The sequence below is a fragment of the Ostrea edulis genome, chromosome 9 (assembly GCF_947568905.1).
Source record: "Ostrea edulis chromosome 9, xbOstEdul1.1, whole genome shotgun sequence".
Classification (NCBI taxonomy): domain Eukaryota; kingdom Metazoa; phylum Mollusca; class Bivalvia; order Ostreida; family Ostreidae; genus Ostrea; species Ostrea edulis.
In genome coordinates this window covers 17,818,720-17,835,396 of record NC_079172.1, presented here as the reverse complement: position 1 = coordinate 17,835,396, position 16,677 = coordinate 17,818,720, and the positions used below count along the sequence as shown (strand labels likewise).

At 36.5% G+C, this 16,677-nt stretch overlaps 1 protein-coding gene across 3 annotated transcripts; it reads left to right on the top strand.

Annotated features, from left to right (window-relative positions):
• The first annotated feature begins 2,174 nt into the window (after nucleotides 1–2,174).
• LOC125657961 (uncharacterized) lies at nucleotides 2,175–14,172 on the top strand. 3 transcript variants are annotated; one of them, XM_048888941.2, is made up of 11 exons: nucleotides 2,175–2,238; nucleotides 2,991–3,225; nucleotides 4,066–4,181; nucleotides 4,961–5,115; nucleotides 5,843–5,992; nucleotides 6,401–6,530; nucleotides 8,330–8,452; nucleotides 11,746–11,860; nucleotides 12,876–12,944; nucleotides 13,025–13,125; nucleotides 13,972–14,172. In XM_048888941.2, the coding sequence occupies exons 2-11, from the start codon at nucleotides 3,130–3,132 to the stop codon at nucleotides 14,099–14,101; spliced, it is 1,185 nt and encodes a 394-aa protein (XP_048744898.2). In that variant the 5' UTR covers nucleotides 2,175–2,238; nucleotides 2,991–3,129; the 3' UTR covers nucleotides 14,102–14,172. The 3 variants fall into 3 exon arrangements, with proteins under 3 accessions (XP_048744898.2, XP_048744897.2, XP_048744896.2); XM_048888940.2 differs by having other exon boundaries at nucleotides 2,180–2,238; nucleotides 2,934–3,225; XM_048888939.2 differs by having other exon boundaries at nucleotides 2,186–2,238; nucleotides 3,118–3,225.
• Nucleotides 14,173–16,677: the final 2,505 nt, after the last annotated feature.

The following is a 16,677-nucleotide window of genomic DNA, read 5'->3' as shown; positions in this document are numbered from 1 at the left end:
ACAGAGATGCTATCGTGACAGCCTCCATGCGCTTGTAGGAGAATTAACACTGACCATATAACTGAACCAAGATTTACAGCTTTAGATGTAAAACTTATACGGTACCAATTTTGATGCACCAGATGCGCATTTCGACAAATAATGTCTCTTCAGTGATGCTCAACCGAAATGTTTGAAATCCGAAATAAGTATGAAGTTTTAGAGCTAAATATAGCCAAAAACAGCGTGCCAAAAAAGTTTTGACATTATAAGATAAGATATATGGTGGGTGTTTACAACATACTTCAGTTTATTTATTTCACTAGAAATATGTTATACCCCACCTTTCCCTTTAAGATAACAAACAGTGATAAATCTAAATGTAATCTAGATCAAGCTCTTGCGTATCGAATTTAAAAAAAAATGGCAAAAGATATCAAGCAAACAGAAAGTGAGCACTGGAAAGTATAATCACTACTTCCAAGGAATTATCCAAAGCTAAGAAGCAGAAAGACAAAGAAAAGTGATCTGCGACGTGAGGACCAATCGACTGATTGCATATTGTTTAATGCCCCCTCGAGAATCTTTCACTCATATCAAGACGTCACCATTGCCGTTGAAGAGCTGCAAAATTTAGGCCTATAATCAGTGCTTACGGTCTTTGAGGATGGAAGGATCTTTATCGTGCCACACCTGCTGTGACACGGGGCCTCGGTTTTTGTAGTCTCATCTGAAAGACCACACCATTTAGTCGTCTCTTACGACAAGCAAGGGGTATGAGGACCTATTCTAACCCGGATCCCCACGGGATACCAATCGTATGTCGGATCTGCAGTAGGTGTACGAAAAATAGAAATGTAGCAAGAACTAAGAACTCTACGCGGGGAAGCAAGTATGCTTTGAAGCAATTGGATGATAGCAAAGTTGTTCATCTTCTTTAATCGTTGGGGTGTCATGCAGTGGAAGAGAGAAGAGTTTGCAGAACACTCTAAATAAATTTGACTCTTTGATTGCTTAGAATGGGGGAGGTATATCAAAGAAAGGCCGAATGTGCACAGTGAGGCGATTTTCGCTAATATTACTGTAAATTTAATGATTGAGCTTACGTCTCGAGAGGCACGGTAGAAAGAAAACAGACATCAGTAACATCATATGCAGAAGATGATGGAGCTGGATTGGTCACGTGCTTAGAATGGATTTCACCAAGAACTGTGCTGTAGGTCTGACATGGAAGCCAGAAGGGAAACAACTTGGCGAAGAACCACCGAAAAGGAAAGAGACCAACTGGAATGGAAAAGCTGAAGTACAGCTAGGGTGATTGCCTTTGACAGGGATAAATGGAGAAATGACACTAGGGCCTTATGCCTCAGTGGGCATGAAGATGATTGGTGAGGTGGAGTCTTAATATGAACAATCTACTAACTGGTTCACTGAGTGCACCTTCTCCTGGGAAAGGTTATAAGGTTATTATCCTGTCAATCCTTTATTTTGTTGTACGCCCCCTTGAGAATACTTCACTTATATTGAGACAAACCAGCTATAGATGAAGTACCATAAATTAAGACCTGTACACGGTGCTCAGTAGCTGCAGAACTGTCGCTTTCTGCGAAATAAACTGGAAAATCTCAGGTATGTCTCATTTCCCCCAAAGGATGTACATTTCTGCAGCTAGGCGCTCAGGGTCGTAGCGGTGATATCTCGTCACAAGGTGCGATTTGTCTTGAGGGTCGAGTTGTCTTCACAAGGTACGATTTATATTGAAGGCCAAGTTATCTTCACAAGGGGAGGTTTGTTTTGAGGGTCGAGTTCTGTGCACAAGGGGCGATTTGTCTTTCAAGGGCCAAGTTCTTTTCACAAGGGGCGAATTGTCTGGGGGCCAAGTTCTCTTCATCAAATATGAATATATAACGAACAGGCAAAATTGTTTCGATCAATTAAGAAAGATCACGTTGTCTTCACAAGTGGCGATTTGTCTTGGGGGCCGAATTCTCTTCACTGGACAAGGGGCGATTTGTCTTGAGGACCGAGTTCTCTTCACAAGATGCGAGTTGTCCAACATTCCTATTTTGCTCTACGAACTGAACTATCTTTTACGTTCAATTGAATCTTGTTTGACTGCCACCGGTCCGAAGCCAGTTTTCACATTGATTGTCCGTCCACCGTTTGATGTATCGAGATCGGCATTTTGCTAAATCCGTTCAGGGGCAAATAACTCTAACAATTAAAATAAAACATTGGGACGAACATGTTGCACATTACGTAAGTCATTGCTTACTATCTACTGCACAATGACATTCATTTTACATACAGTTTATATTCTTTGAATATACGCACAGAAGTTTGAAATTCTGCACGTAAAAGGCGTAAAGTACATGTCAAATCGGCACCTGGTCATTTCGGCTCTTGCGCATGGTTAAATCGACCCGTAGTCATTTCGGCCCCAAGTCATTTCGGCACTTAAAATTTCAAGTAGATTTAAGGAGGTACTCTATATCGTCATAATGGCTGACTTCCTTAAAAAACATGGATGAAAAAATCAATATTAGCAATTTTCAATTTAAATACCTACCCTGGTAGCTCAGTAGGTTAGCATACCGACTGCTTACCTGTAGGTAGAATCCAGCAGGTGTTTTAAATTTTGTTTTAGATTACCTTCTACTGAAACTATATTTTTGACAAAATAAAATAAATTTGAAAATTTTCACCTTCAAAATATTGTTGTATATATCTTCCATTTTTCATCTACATAAAATTTCTCTGGTGTAGTATACCTCCTTAACATGATTAATTTCTTTTTTAATGTACGTATCCAATAAACGAGAGAAAATCTTAAACAAGAAAAGGTGACCGCTTTCTTAGTGTTATGATAATATACATGTGTACTGTTTCACTATATATTATCGGTTATTCATAAAATTATTTTGCACCATTACGGAGATCCTTTGGAATTGTAGCCCTATCCCGAAAACGTCAGAATAAAAAAAAATTCGGATAGGGTTACATTATTGCAGCTAGTGACTGACTTACGTCAAGTGTCTGCCAGGGCACGGGATCTTGGTTATTGAAGTTTCATTGGGAAAAAACACCCCAGATCAGTGAACCTTCCTAAAACCTCAGTACAGTAAACTGACTTTGTAGTGGAGAGAAAATATGACGGAAGTTTTTAATTTTCGTTTTGGTGGACCAGGCGCCGACGGAGTAGCTGGATGTAAAGAAATTCTGTTGCATTCAACACAGGCTCTTCTTGTGAGTATAACAATATGTTTCCATATATCGAATGACCCCAGGTTGATCTAGGTTAACATGTTAATGATATCAACCGCCTATACCGGTACTTTATCTGGAATTGGCGCAGTAAATAGCTTGATGATTATTGTATAATTTATCAACCAACAATTGAATATATTTTAATTCTGATTAATTCTTACCCAGTTTTGGATGAATTAAACGGATTGATTACATAAATAAATTTTATCCAGTGGTTTATGAATACTTCGTTACAGTCACGATAAGTTAAGAGAAACGAGACACATTGAGAATGGATGAATGTTTCTGAGATTTCTTCTTTTACAATGTAACTGCTGGATAAAATGGTGTTTATTAACAGTATAGAACAGTAGCTGGAACGGAGACCCTGCGACAGATTGGACGGGACTGACTCAAGACAGGATTATTGTGACATGTGCCCATGAAAAAGCAGACCTCGGAGATCAAATCCTAAAAAGAGTTTCACATGATAGTTCGCATGACGAAACTCTAATCGTATATTCTGTATAATTAGATTATTAATCACACATTAGGTCTGTATATTTTGAAATGGATGAAACTCTAATCGTATACTGTAAATGGGGAAATGATTGCGGTGGTTTTAATTTAGCTATGTTCGCAGTCGGGAATTTTCCCGCGAAATTAAAACAACCGCAATCATTTTGCAAGTGTGACACAATACGTTTTGAACAGTTACCAGTAGTCAAAATAAAATTTGAATCCCGCAAAAATAAAACCACCGCAATTGGACCAATATGAAAAACCGCAAACTTTTAGCACCGAGAAATTAAAATCACTAACAGTAATCTGTATAATTAGACAGGTGAAGTGGACGAGCTTGAGCTGTTTGATTATGGACCTCCAAATGGACATCCGGAGGTCAGGCGCCATTTGGCAGAATTTTTGACAACTCAGTATAAAGACAACGTTGAAAGGTTTGTATAAATCTAAGTTTTGCGTACTATTGGTTAATTACATTGCAGTTAGAAATTCCGGGTAGTTTTCACGTCCGCTTTTAGGAATATGTGGAATTTATCTCACCTCTCGTTTTCTCGATCCTTCACACTCGCGTGAGGAATTTACAGAATGCGCATGCCCAAGCGAAGGAGATCGAAAACGTGTATGACCAAAGCCTCAAATACATTTACTTCCATTTTGGGCACATTAAACATTCATGAAATGATGTATGATTTGATTGGTAGGGGTGATATCTGCAAAGTTCTCGGGGAAACCATTTACAATACTCGTGGTGGATGTAGAGGAAGTTCCCCTTTCTTTTTTTTTTTCGAATTCGCCACTCGTGAATTTTATAAGTACTACATTTAATGTCCCACAAAAGCCCCAATTCGTAAATAGATCGGAAAACCTACCTATTAACTATAGTTGACCTTTGCAAACTCTACTTCATCTTGGAATTCTGGATTTTCTTTTAAGTAGTAGTATCTAGAATTATCTCCCCCTGTTTTTTGAGCTCTCCTTTGTCGTAGTAGAGGCGAAGGAGCGAATGCTTCAAGTAACTTGGGTGTAGAATTAGGTATCGCTACCTTTTATCTAAATTTAAAAAGAGATTTTTATTTTTCATCAACAATGAGAAGTGATCCATGTTGTATTAATAAACTTTTGCTTTTAGCATAAACACGAACACCAAACTTTGCTTCACTTTTGTGATCAATATTTATTAAACTTACTGCTACCAGTATTTTATATTTTTCAGAGACAATTTGTTTATTACGGCCGGTGCAACTCATGGATTACATTTAGTAACTACTGTACTGATGAGTGTGGACACGCCCATTTTTGTCGAAGATCCATCGTATTTCCTTGCCATTGGGATGTTCAGAGAGGACTATCGTAATCCTGTTATTCCTGGTAATATATGTTCGATCTCTTCTACAGGCATAAAATGAACTGTTTGTGGTCACAACTGTATTTATTTGTCCATCTAGACTGATTTGTTCAAACATGCATTATACATGTATGTACTATGGGTGGCGGATCTACGAATTTTAGGAGGGATTAATTTCAGACAGGGGGTATACATTTACCTGTTGAGATTTTACAAGGGATAGTATGTATCTGATTTTCGTACAGGGTCAATTTCTGAAATATTCTCATTCAAACGGTTTTGTTGTTTGTTTTTTTTTAACACAAAGACGGTCATTTATCCGACAGACAGATATCTCCCATGCCGTGGTAGGCCATGGTGGACTCTAAAACGTGTATAGGAGATTAGCACTGTGACGGTTAAATACACTTTCATTTTTAGGACACTGAAGATATATACCCCCCTTCTCTCTCTCTCTCTCTCTCTCTCTCTCTCTCTCTCTCTCTCTCTCTCTCTCTCTGACCAAAGGGAGTTGCAATTCAAAAAATGTAATAACAGTTTCATATATGTAAGTATGGAGTAGTTGTTTTTAAAATTCAAATTATAAAATTTGTGACAGCATTAGCAAAACTGTTTTACTTTATTCAAACTGACATCTCTTAACCAAAATCCATTTTGCTTAACCAACATTCATTCTACCACGGTTATTGCAAAGATCACAAACGATACACGTGTAAATGTGAGCTAAAATCCTTTGAATTAACCTTCCAGTTCCTACAGATGAGTATGGGATAGATGTGGATGCCCTAGAGAAGCTGTTACAGGAAACACCTGCTCCTGCGCACGCAAAGACCCCCTTCCGGCGGATGTTGTACACAATGACTGTCCACCACAACCCCAGGGGAGTCTGTCTACCGCCAGGTCTGAACAAACTAGCAACAGTTCCATCGGAACAACTTCTAGAAACAAACATTCAACATCTTTGCACTGAAAATCAATTTTTTCTGAGTTTTCTAAACATTAAATGCAAACAAACTTTGTGATACCTTTGCAATTGCTTTATTGCAATAGGAATAACGTCTTTTTAAGAATGCACCCGATGGTTGTGAGTGTTGATGTGATATTAACGTTAACACGGTATTGCAAACAGACACTTGATGCGCCGCCCAGCGCTTAAGTTTGATTTGTTAGTGTTTGATATACTGGATGCCCTTGATAACTGTTAACTGTGCGAGATCTTCAGAAAAAACTGTAGATAACATTTGTTTTATAACTCCCATTCTTTATACATCATGCTACAGTACCTCATGGTAGGTCTATATTTTATAGAGAAATGTCGGCGACTTGTTTCCTTGGCCAGACAATATGACATGTTGATGTTCTGTGATGACGTCTACAACCTGTTAACGTACACAGATAACGGAGTCCCCCCACTTAGACTTCTGTCTTATGACAACAAGTAAGCCTTCCCACATTCAACATAACAGTATAAACACGGACACTGTGAACATTAATTTGCAAATATTGGCCTATGATTTATTACATTCCAACGTGTTACTAGTGTGTACTATACTCTAACATTTACTATGACCGACGATCATTGTTATAGATGTTTTTCCATATGTCCGGGCTACAAATGGTATATACCGGTGTCGGCTAATATTTATGTATCCTTTGCAGTGGTAGAAAAATGTAGATTGAAGCATCTAACGTGATGCAACTGTTATTGGGTTGGTTGGTTGTATATTGTTTAATGTCCCGCTTGATAATTTTTTTCACTCATATTGAGACGTCACCATAGCCGGTGAAGGGCTGTAAAGTTTAGGTCCATGCTCGGTGCTTACGGCCTCTGAGCAGGGAGGGATCTTTATCGTGCCACACCTGCTGTGAGACAGGGCCTCCGTTTTTGCAGTCTCATCCAAAGGACCTCCCCATTTAGTCGCCTCTTACGACAAGCAAGGGGTACCGAGGACCTATTCTAACCCGGATTCCCACGGGATTCGCTGTTATTGGGTGTGGTGCCAATACTAAACTTTCTGAAGTTAAACTGACAGTTAATGTCTAGATTAATACTATAAATTTCAGAGTTGAATTCGATCCAAGTCACTATTGGTGCTTTGTACCTGGGTGTAAATTAAATGGAAGGGAAAAGCGCAATTAGACGCATATCATTTGTATGAAGCGCCAAATTAACATAAACTCAAATTATTGAAGATATCCTCAATTACTTGAAGATATCATCAATTCATTTGATGCGCGCAACAATTGAAATAAAGATCTCTTCAAATAATTAATGATATCTTCAATTCTGAATTATTGCGCGCATTAATTGAATTGATGATAGCATTAATTCTTCAGCTGAATTGATGCGCGCTTTAATTGAATTAATGATTTCTTCAAATGAATTAATGATATCAACAATTGAATTGATGCGCGCATTAATTCATTTGATGAGAGCAATAATTGATTTAATGCGCGCATTAATTCAATTATTGCTCTCCTCAATTGAATTAATGATATCTTTAATTCATTTGAAGAGAGCAATAATTCTTTTAGAGAGAGCTACTATATAATTTAAGATATCTTCAATTCAACATATCCACAATTGAATTAATGATATCTTTAATTGAATTGTTGCTCTCTTTAAAAGAATTGATGCGCGCATTAATTCCTTATACAAACGCACTGTAAACGATTTAAAGATATCTTCAATTGAATTAAAGAGATCATCAAGTTATTTATACCGAGCTCTAAATTAATTATTGCGAGCAATATTTCTACTAGATTGATGTTTTCATCAAATGAATTGAAGAGAGCATTAATTGATTGAATGCGCGCATTTATTCAATTAAAGAGAGCAATAATTGAATTGATGATATCTTCAAATAATTGAAGATATCTTCAATTATTTGAGTTTATGTTAAATTTGGCGCTCCATTCATTTGATGAAAGGCTGGAGTTTTACCGATATCTTCAAGATATTTCTTAGATTTATTTCCCTCGCCAACTCAAACAATTCACTCAAATGCATTTTCCACTAAAATGGCTTTAGTGATTTCTATCATTTTAATGCAGGAATTTGATAGCAGTTGAAGTATTCCATGCTTGTTTACTTAGTTGTTATGTAATCCGGAAGTGTCATGTCCTACAAATTACGATCAACGCGCGATAAAAGTCGAAGTGGATCCGTATCTCGAAAGTCCCGTATATTGATGGAGTAAGGTATGCTATATTTATGTATTATTTTTCAATTTACAGGGAAGATCCGAATTATAAAGGCAACACCCTCTCAAACTGCACTTTTTCCAAAATTTTCTCACCTGGTGTGCGCTTAGGATGGATAGAGACGGGTCCGAGGGTTATGAAACTTTTGATTGATTGGTCAGTATCGCCATATACATGTATCTTATACGCTTATGCAACCGTGTCGTAATCTAATCACAATTAAGGGTAATGACACGAAAGAAACGCGTGATAATGCGAATAAAAGGCGAAATGATGCGAAATTAAAAGGCTTATATAAGAGAGAAGGAAGACTTGGTAACGCATAAAAATGGCATAGTGCGAGTCAAAGAAATCATAACACAGTCATAATGCGTGATAGTTCAAATACAGGTATTATAGCGAAAAATAAAAATACAGGCGTTATAGCAACAAATAAAAATACAGGCGTTATAACGAAAACTAAAGGTGTAATATCTCAAATACAGGTATTATAACGAAAAATAAAGGTGTAATATCTCAAATACAGGTAATATATCGAAAAATAAAGGTGTAATAGTTCAAATACAGACGTTATAACGAAACATAAAGGTGTAATAGTGCAAATACAGACGTTATAACGAAATATATATATATATATATATAAGACCACAGAGAAACTCACTATGTTGACTACATTGTTTGCATGATACAATATGGCACTTGAAATGTTGATTTTGATAGTGATGGAAGCCGTCCGCAAATAACATAGGGGTGATACTTACATTTCCAGTGTATCTTTACAAATTATCGTGGTTGCCATTTCCTCATGAATGCTTTGCAGTTGTGAACTAATACTCTGCGCGGATGAATCTTGAAAAAGATAATACATTTATTTTAATTACTGGGAATTTGGACAGAAATGAAAGAGGAATGTAAATATAAGAAATATATTTCATATTTGAAAAATACACGAAGGTATGAACTTCAACCTTCATGCCGGCTGATTATAACACACTTCATGAAGTATGCAGGTAAATTTATTTCTGTTCATAGACTACAGTGCTAATATTGGAAGACAATCGGCATATGGCAGTAAGGCTTTTTCAGAGCACATAGCAGAGGACACTGGTAAACAAAAGGTCGTGTTTGAAGTGTGGTATTTATATGAAGAGGTAGAGAATTATTTTTTTTAAATTTTCCACTCAAAGGTGTTACTGTCGATGTTAATGGTGTGGTTTTTTGGCGCCTGGTGTGGTACAGTACTGGATGCTGTCGGTGTTAATGGTGTGGTTTTTTGGCGCCTGGTGTGGTACAGTACTGGATGCTGTCGGTGTTAATGGTGTGGTTTTTTGGCACCTGGTGTGGTACAGTACTCGATGCTGTCGGTGTTAATGGTGTGGTTTTTTTGGTGCGTGGTGTGGTACAGTATTCGCTGCTGTCGATGTTAATGGTGTGGTTTTTTGGCGCCTGGTGTGGTACAGTATTCGATGCTGTCGGTGTTAATGGTGTGGTTTTTTTGGCGCCTGGTGTGATGTTTTGGCGCCTGGTGTGGTGCAGTATTCGCCAATTTAGAGTAGAGTATAGAGGCTAAAAGTCACATAACCTTGCAATTGTATAGCGAGATATGAGTATGTAGCAGGTATAAGGTTGCCATTAATTGGTATGGAATGGACGGTATGATGACTGTTAGAAGAGTTAAAACTTTGAAGGTTTTAGAGTAGTTTAATATTGAATGATGAAATCCTTAGGGGAATCTGATAATCCCAATATATATAAGCTAATAATCTCGTTTAAAGTCGGCAATGTGTGTGGTCTTTGGTCTGGTATTATTTTCAATACAACCTATTATTAGTTGGAATGCCAATTGTCAGACCGTTCTTTACATACTGATGTTGACTACGGATTATTCCGTATACTTCATCAAGATATAAGGCTCACAGCAGGTATGGTTGGTCAACAGCACAGGGGATGCTTACTCCTTCTGGGCACCTGATCCAACCTCTGGTGGGTACAGGAGTCCATATCTGTCCTACTCTAATTTTATATTCTTCATAGGATTTGTGAGATTGATCACTATCCGTTGTCTTCATTTTTATGCTCCCGCCACAAAATGGTCGGGTCATATAGTTTTACCCTTTTCCGTCCTCCCGCAACATCCAGTTTTCCGGAATTTTTTTCTAAACGCCTTAAGATATTGAATTGTTTTTTTTGTTGTTGTTGTTGTTTTTTTTGTATGCAGATCAAGTTTGAGTTTTTGTTCCGGTTCGTTGATTTTTGTTAGAGTTGTGCCCCTTTAACGTAGAAAAATTACTGTTACGAGCAGTCGAGAAATTAAATTCATTTATGCAGGCAGCTGTACATTGATCAGATACAGATCAAAGAGCCTGGTTCAAAAAGTGCCAAAAATGGCCTATGCTAAAAACAAAAACATTTTGCTGCAGAATATATCTATAGACTTCATCTAGTTTTTTTTTTCCAGTTTCTAGAGTTCACTTCAAAGTAATGTCTATGGGCTCAGGCAATACCCTAGCTGCAATAATGTAGCCCTATCCAATTTTTTTTTATTCTGACGTTTTCGGGATAGGGCTACAATTCCATAGGATCTCCGTAATGGTGCAAAATAATTTTATGAATAACCGATAATAAACTCTGTGTATTAGTCCCAAATGTTGTTTACACCAAAAGGAGTACCAACTTTGTGCTCGGGCATGTCTAATAAAGGTGTTTTTCATTAAATATAATGTACAGCATGCAAAATTCTTCGTCTGCTCCGCCATGCTTGTTATCGCGAGATCTCGTAGGTGGATCTAATGAAAAACCTAAACATTGACAATCAGCGCGAAAATGTAGTTACTCGAGCCACTTCGACAAAGAAAGGAAAATCATATTGTTGCAGAAAGAATTTACACTCTGCTGTTCGGTTTTTAACTTGATATTAAATTCAAACCTTTTCAATACCGACGAAATAGCTTTCGCCTCCATACTTGTCCATTGATGTAAATACTACCTTATATGGCATATGCAAATGACTTGACAATCGGAAGTTGAAACTTCAGTACATCAAACATGGCGCACAAATATGAATGGAGAAATTGGAATTTATCGAAATTGTTGAAAACGGTAGAATAGAGCCTCACAAATCTTAAGTTGCAGGTTGTAAATTTATATATTGACTAAGAAACATTGAATATCATTTTATTTACGTAAAGAAAGTCAGGAAATGTTTAGAATGAGCGCAAATGTTGCGGGAGTGAATCACTCCCGCATTTGCACCATTACGGAGATCCTAAGGAGTTGTAGCCCTCTCCCTAAAAAAAAAAAAAAAAAAAAAAAATCAGAGAGGGCTACATTATTGCAGCTAGCAATACCCCTTTGAACTAACCAATCAACGTCTTTATAAGAATTTCCAAAGCTACGTTAATCGGGAAGAGTTTTCTGAATATGATTTCCAATACACTTTTCCCCCACAGTTTTACAACAACAAGTGGATACTGTTACAACCACTACATGTCCTGTGTGATTGGAAAAGCATTGGAGCTGGGCCTTATAGAGTCTAATCTGTCAAGACTGCGGAGGCTATACGGGGTAACTTATCACTCTATACTCTAGCAGCGTGTAACTTATAAACTGTGGCTTATTTTAATGTTGTTTTTTACGTCCTAATCGAGTATATCTCACTCATATCACAAGGCCACAAATGTTTGACCTATGTATGACACTCAAGACATATCCAAAAGACCTGTTACTTTCGCTTCTAATGTTAATTTATTAAAATTTTATTCACAAAAAGTGAAAGGGATTGGGCAGCAGGCATAGCCTATTTTAGCCCTCTCCCAAAGTACTTTGCCCTCTCTTCGCCTGTAATGTTTGCACTTTACAAAAGATACAGTCACTACCAATGTTAAGCGTCTCAATTCTCACGTGGTACCTGGAAATGAGGAATGATATTTTCACAAAAAGCACATGTGTTTAAAATCTCACAAGCACACTGGCGAATCACGTGACTTTGACGTTTTCAATTACACGGAAAATGGTAACGAAAGTCAACACATGGGAAAATTCAAACGAGTAAGTAACACCTTTATCAATAACGAATTGTCACATAAATTACATCAACATTGAAGGATTTTCTCAGAAACAAATCTATACTAAAATGATAGTTTCACGTACGATAGAAGCAGAGAATTCTGAGACAGTTTTTAGGGTCAAAAACTTCCTGACCGCCAAAAAACTGTCAGTGTTCTCTGCTTCTATCGCACGTAGAACAACCATTTTAGTATAGATTTGTTCCTGAAAAAATTCTTCAAATGTTGATACAAGTTGTGTAATAATTCGCTATTGATAAAGATGTTATTTACTCTTTATGCCGTTTGAATTTTTCCTTGTGTTGACTTTGGTCGCCATTTTCCGTGTAATTTATCATGTCAAAGTCACGTGATTCACCAGCATAAGAAGGGTATACCCATTTGCAAAATCCATTTAAAATATCAAATTTTGTACAGATACAAGCCGATTTAATTGAATCCTGAATCTGTCATACCAATGTATTTCACAACAGACAGGGATGAGGAAGGTGATGATAGAAATTCTTACATTTCAGGAGAGAATCAAAACAGCATGTCGTCGATTGCGGGAAAATCAACTTCCTGTTTCATTTGTTGAACCCAAGGTGAGTTGCACTGGCCATTCAAAATATCATCAAAGTTGAATGTCAGATGAAGGAAAGTATTAATTTTCGACATTCATTAGGGTGGTTTCTTCATATGGCTGCAATTACCAGAAAATATGGATGGAAAAGATCTCTGTGAAAAGGCCAAGGCAGCTAATGTTCTTGTACAGATTGGATCAAAGTAAGTACATGGATACTTTCAATTTACGATACCTTGATAATAGTAACAATAATTTAATTTGCTATCATCCTACTAAATCTACAACTGCTAATCCAGTTAGTTCACTGTTTAATTATCCCCTCGCTAAAAAGTTCCGGGGGGTGGGGTGGGGTATTGTGATATTCCTGTTTGTTTGTTTGTATGTACAGTAATTCGCTGCGATGCTCGGCTATATCCCGTGTAGATTGAAATCAAACTCACGGAAGTAGTACATCTTATATAAAGATCTAGGTAAATGCTCAAATGTAAAGCGTCAAGGTCTCTAGAAAGTAAAATCCTAAATTCTTTGAAAATGAATATAAGTAATTTGTCTTCACTAATTTTTTATCATACTTACATGTATTTAAACATTCAGGAATAGTGTATTTTATAGATGTTTGAGATCCTATTGGGTTTTAATATGAAATGTACAAGGTCAAGGTCACTGGGAGGTTTTTAAAAAAAAAATTTAAAAGAAATTTCTTGAGTGTATTGGATTTCCCAGACCAATCAAACTTGTAAGGGTGTTATCTTACACACAAATCTGGTATTAAAGATCAAAGACAAGGTTGTTTGAGATCTAGCACAGTCTTGTACAACTGTAAGGGGATGTCTCACTAGATGGAGCCCTTGTTTTATCAGGACTGCACTCAGTAACGTAGTGGATACGGAGCACAGGCACATGTTTCTGTAAATAACTTACGACCTCTGTATACTAATAATAACACGGTAGTCTCAATATGAATTAATTTTCTAAATCTGGAGTAAATATCTCACAAATATCTATAACCTGCATATGATTAAATGCTTATTGTTTTTTTAATATAGGGCGTCACCAAGTGGTGGATGGAAAAACTTCATTCGCCTTTCTATTAGTGTATGTCCTGTGGACAAAATCGAAAAGGGAATAGACAAATTGTCGGAGATAATTCGCTCAAATGCCATTCAAAAAGTGTAAAAGGTTGTATATCGTAAGATGTGTTCAGGTAAATGATGTTCGGTATGGAGAAATAAATATAATTAATTCAATTGTATTTTTAGATTTATCTATAAAAGATAGATAGGCGTGTTTCTTAGAATATATTCAAAATGTGCTTTTTAGATTATTTAAAGGTGACGGTTGACCTGACTATTGAAGTCAAAGAATCTATGTATACGTATATAATGCATTTCGATCGAGAAAATCCCAATCTGATTAAAATTAGATCCTTTGATCCGCTCATCTACTATCTCTTGTGTAGCGATAGTAGATGAGCGGATCAAAGGATCTAATTTTAATTAGATTGAGAAAATCCTAATAGATGTTGTACTTTTTGTGTGAATTATAATATTGAAGATGTTTAAATCAATTCAATTGTTTAACACCGAAAGTTTCAAAGATCTTTGTAACATCGGAATATATATATATTTATATGTAAAACTTATACGGTACCAATTTTGATGCACAAGATGCGCATTTCGACAAATAATGTCTCTTCAGTGATGCTCAACCGAAATGTTTGAAATCCGAAATAACTATGAAGTTTTAGATCTAAATATAGCCAAAAACAGCGTGCCAAACAAATGGAGCCAAATTCGTCCAAGGATAAGAGCTATGCATGAGGGAGATAATCCTTAATTTTTAAATGAATTTTTAAATTTTATAACAGCAATTAAATATACATCCGTATTTTCAAGCTAGTAACGAAGTACTTAGCTACTGTATATATAATATAATCCTAAGAGAAAGTTGAAATCCATGACTTTAATATTTATAATTACGTACTTATATATTTTCTCCAGTAAATGTACCACCGTCATGTTTATATTGTTTGTAATATTGTACTGATAAGCTGTAAAGCTTAAAATAATAAAGAACTTGAACTTGAAATCCGACATTCAAGTGAAGGATAGCATACATAACGGAACACTTTACTACAATCTCCAACAAACCTCTGACGTAATGAAAACCCTTGCGTCAAGGGGTTTAAAAGAGATTTTGTACATTGATGTCATCAGTGATGTCATAATTACAATTAAATTACTTCTCTTTTGGATAGTAATTGATCAAATTACAATTACTTTTCCCTAAGTAATCATGATTACCTTTAAATGCTTTTGATTACTATATCAAGAAATGTTTTGATGAAGTGTTATGTATTAGATCTATCCGGATTCTTGTACTATGTAATTCATATCTTAGTCACATCTTGTGTATGAATATTGACACATGCTTTTGGGGAATAAAAAGTAGTCCCATGATGGCTGAAACACGTGTTTGTATATCTTGACGGAACACAACATGAAGTACATAATTATTTATTTGGAACATTCATCATATACTTGGTAATGATTTTGCCGATTCGGCATTTTGCGATACGGATGACGTCACAGTATCGGACCGGCGTGCAAAAATGCAAATCAATCCCGAAATTATGTATTCGCTCTTTACAATCAACATATCAAACGTCTCCAAAAGAAGAATGATACTTTGTGCATGAAAGTGAAGAAAAAAATAATTACCTGATTGTCGGTCTCGAGATAATGTTGGAATATAAAAAAAATATCGCTCTATATGAGCTCCATTTTACTTTCCAACAAACTCTATATTTCGGAGTATCTTCTTCCAACGCAGTCGCAATTATATTCGTGAATGTAGTATTACGTAATGTGTTTGTCTATAATTATAGGGCGGGTAAAGTTGTAGATGTAGTTGGTTTGGTTAATCTATAATTATAGGACGGATACAGCCGTGAATGTAGTATAAGTAGAGTGTAGGTAATCTGTGCATGTGTTGTTCTAAATATGGAAGCCGCATAGTCGTGGATGTATAGTATACATTTTTAGTATAATGGTCTAATTATAGGACGGGTACATTTGTAGATGTACTTGTGGTCTGTATAGTATACTAGTATTGGTCTAATTATAGGACGGGTACAGTCGTGGGGTGTGTTCCCCTAACGGTTACATCTAGTTATGTCACGCGATGAAGAAGTCATGTGAGGGAGGGACACGGGGATAAGTTAGTGTATTAACCTGGATAATGAAAGATTGGATAAAGCAGATAAATACATTAGATTTTATAATCATCTTTACTGGCATCAAAATGTTCAAGACAATGAAAAAGCCACCGAAATTCTGAAGATCTAGAAGCAAACTGCGGAACTAAATGGTCACCAGTCAAGACGTGTGCAGACTTCAGACATTGAAAGAGAGACACCAGAATGACGTCACTGACCTTGTAACCTACAAAGACTCTGCATATGAAACCGTTTTGTGCTAATATTGAAAATATATGCCTTATACACACACACACACACACACACACACACACACACACGTATAAAAGCACTGAAAAGGCCACCACACTGTTGGTTATTTAAAACTCGAATTTTCGACGCAACCCGCGTCTTTATCAAGAGACATATATTACATAAACAAATAACACGCAAAAACGACAAGTATCGATAAACTACATTGGTGACAAGAGCGATACACTGTTGTACTGAGTGATAAAAATGGTGGTAGTTTCGTTGTAAAGCGTGTTTAGGTGGC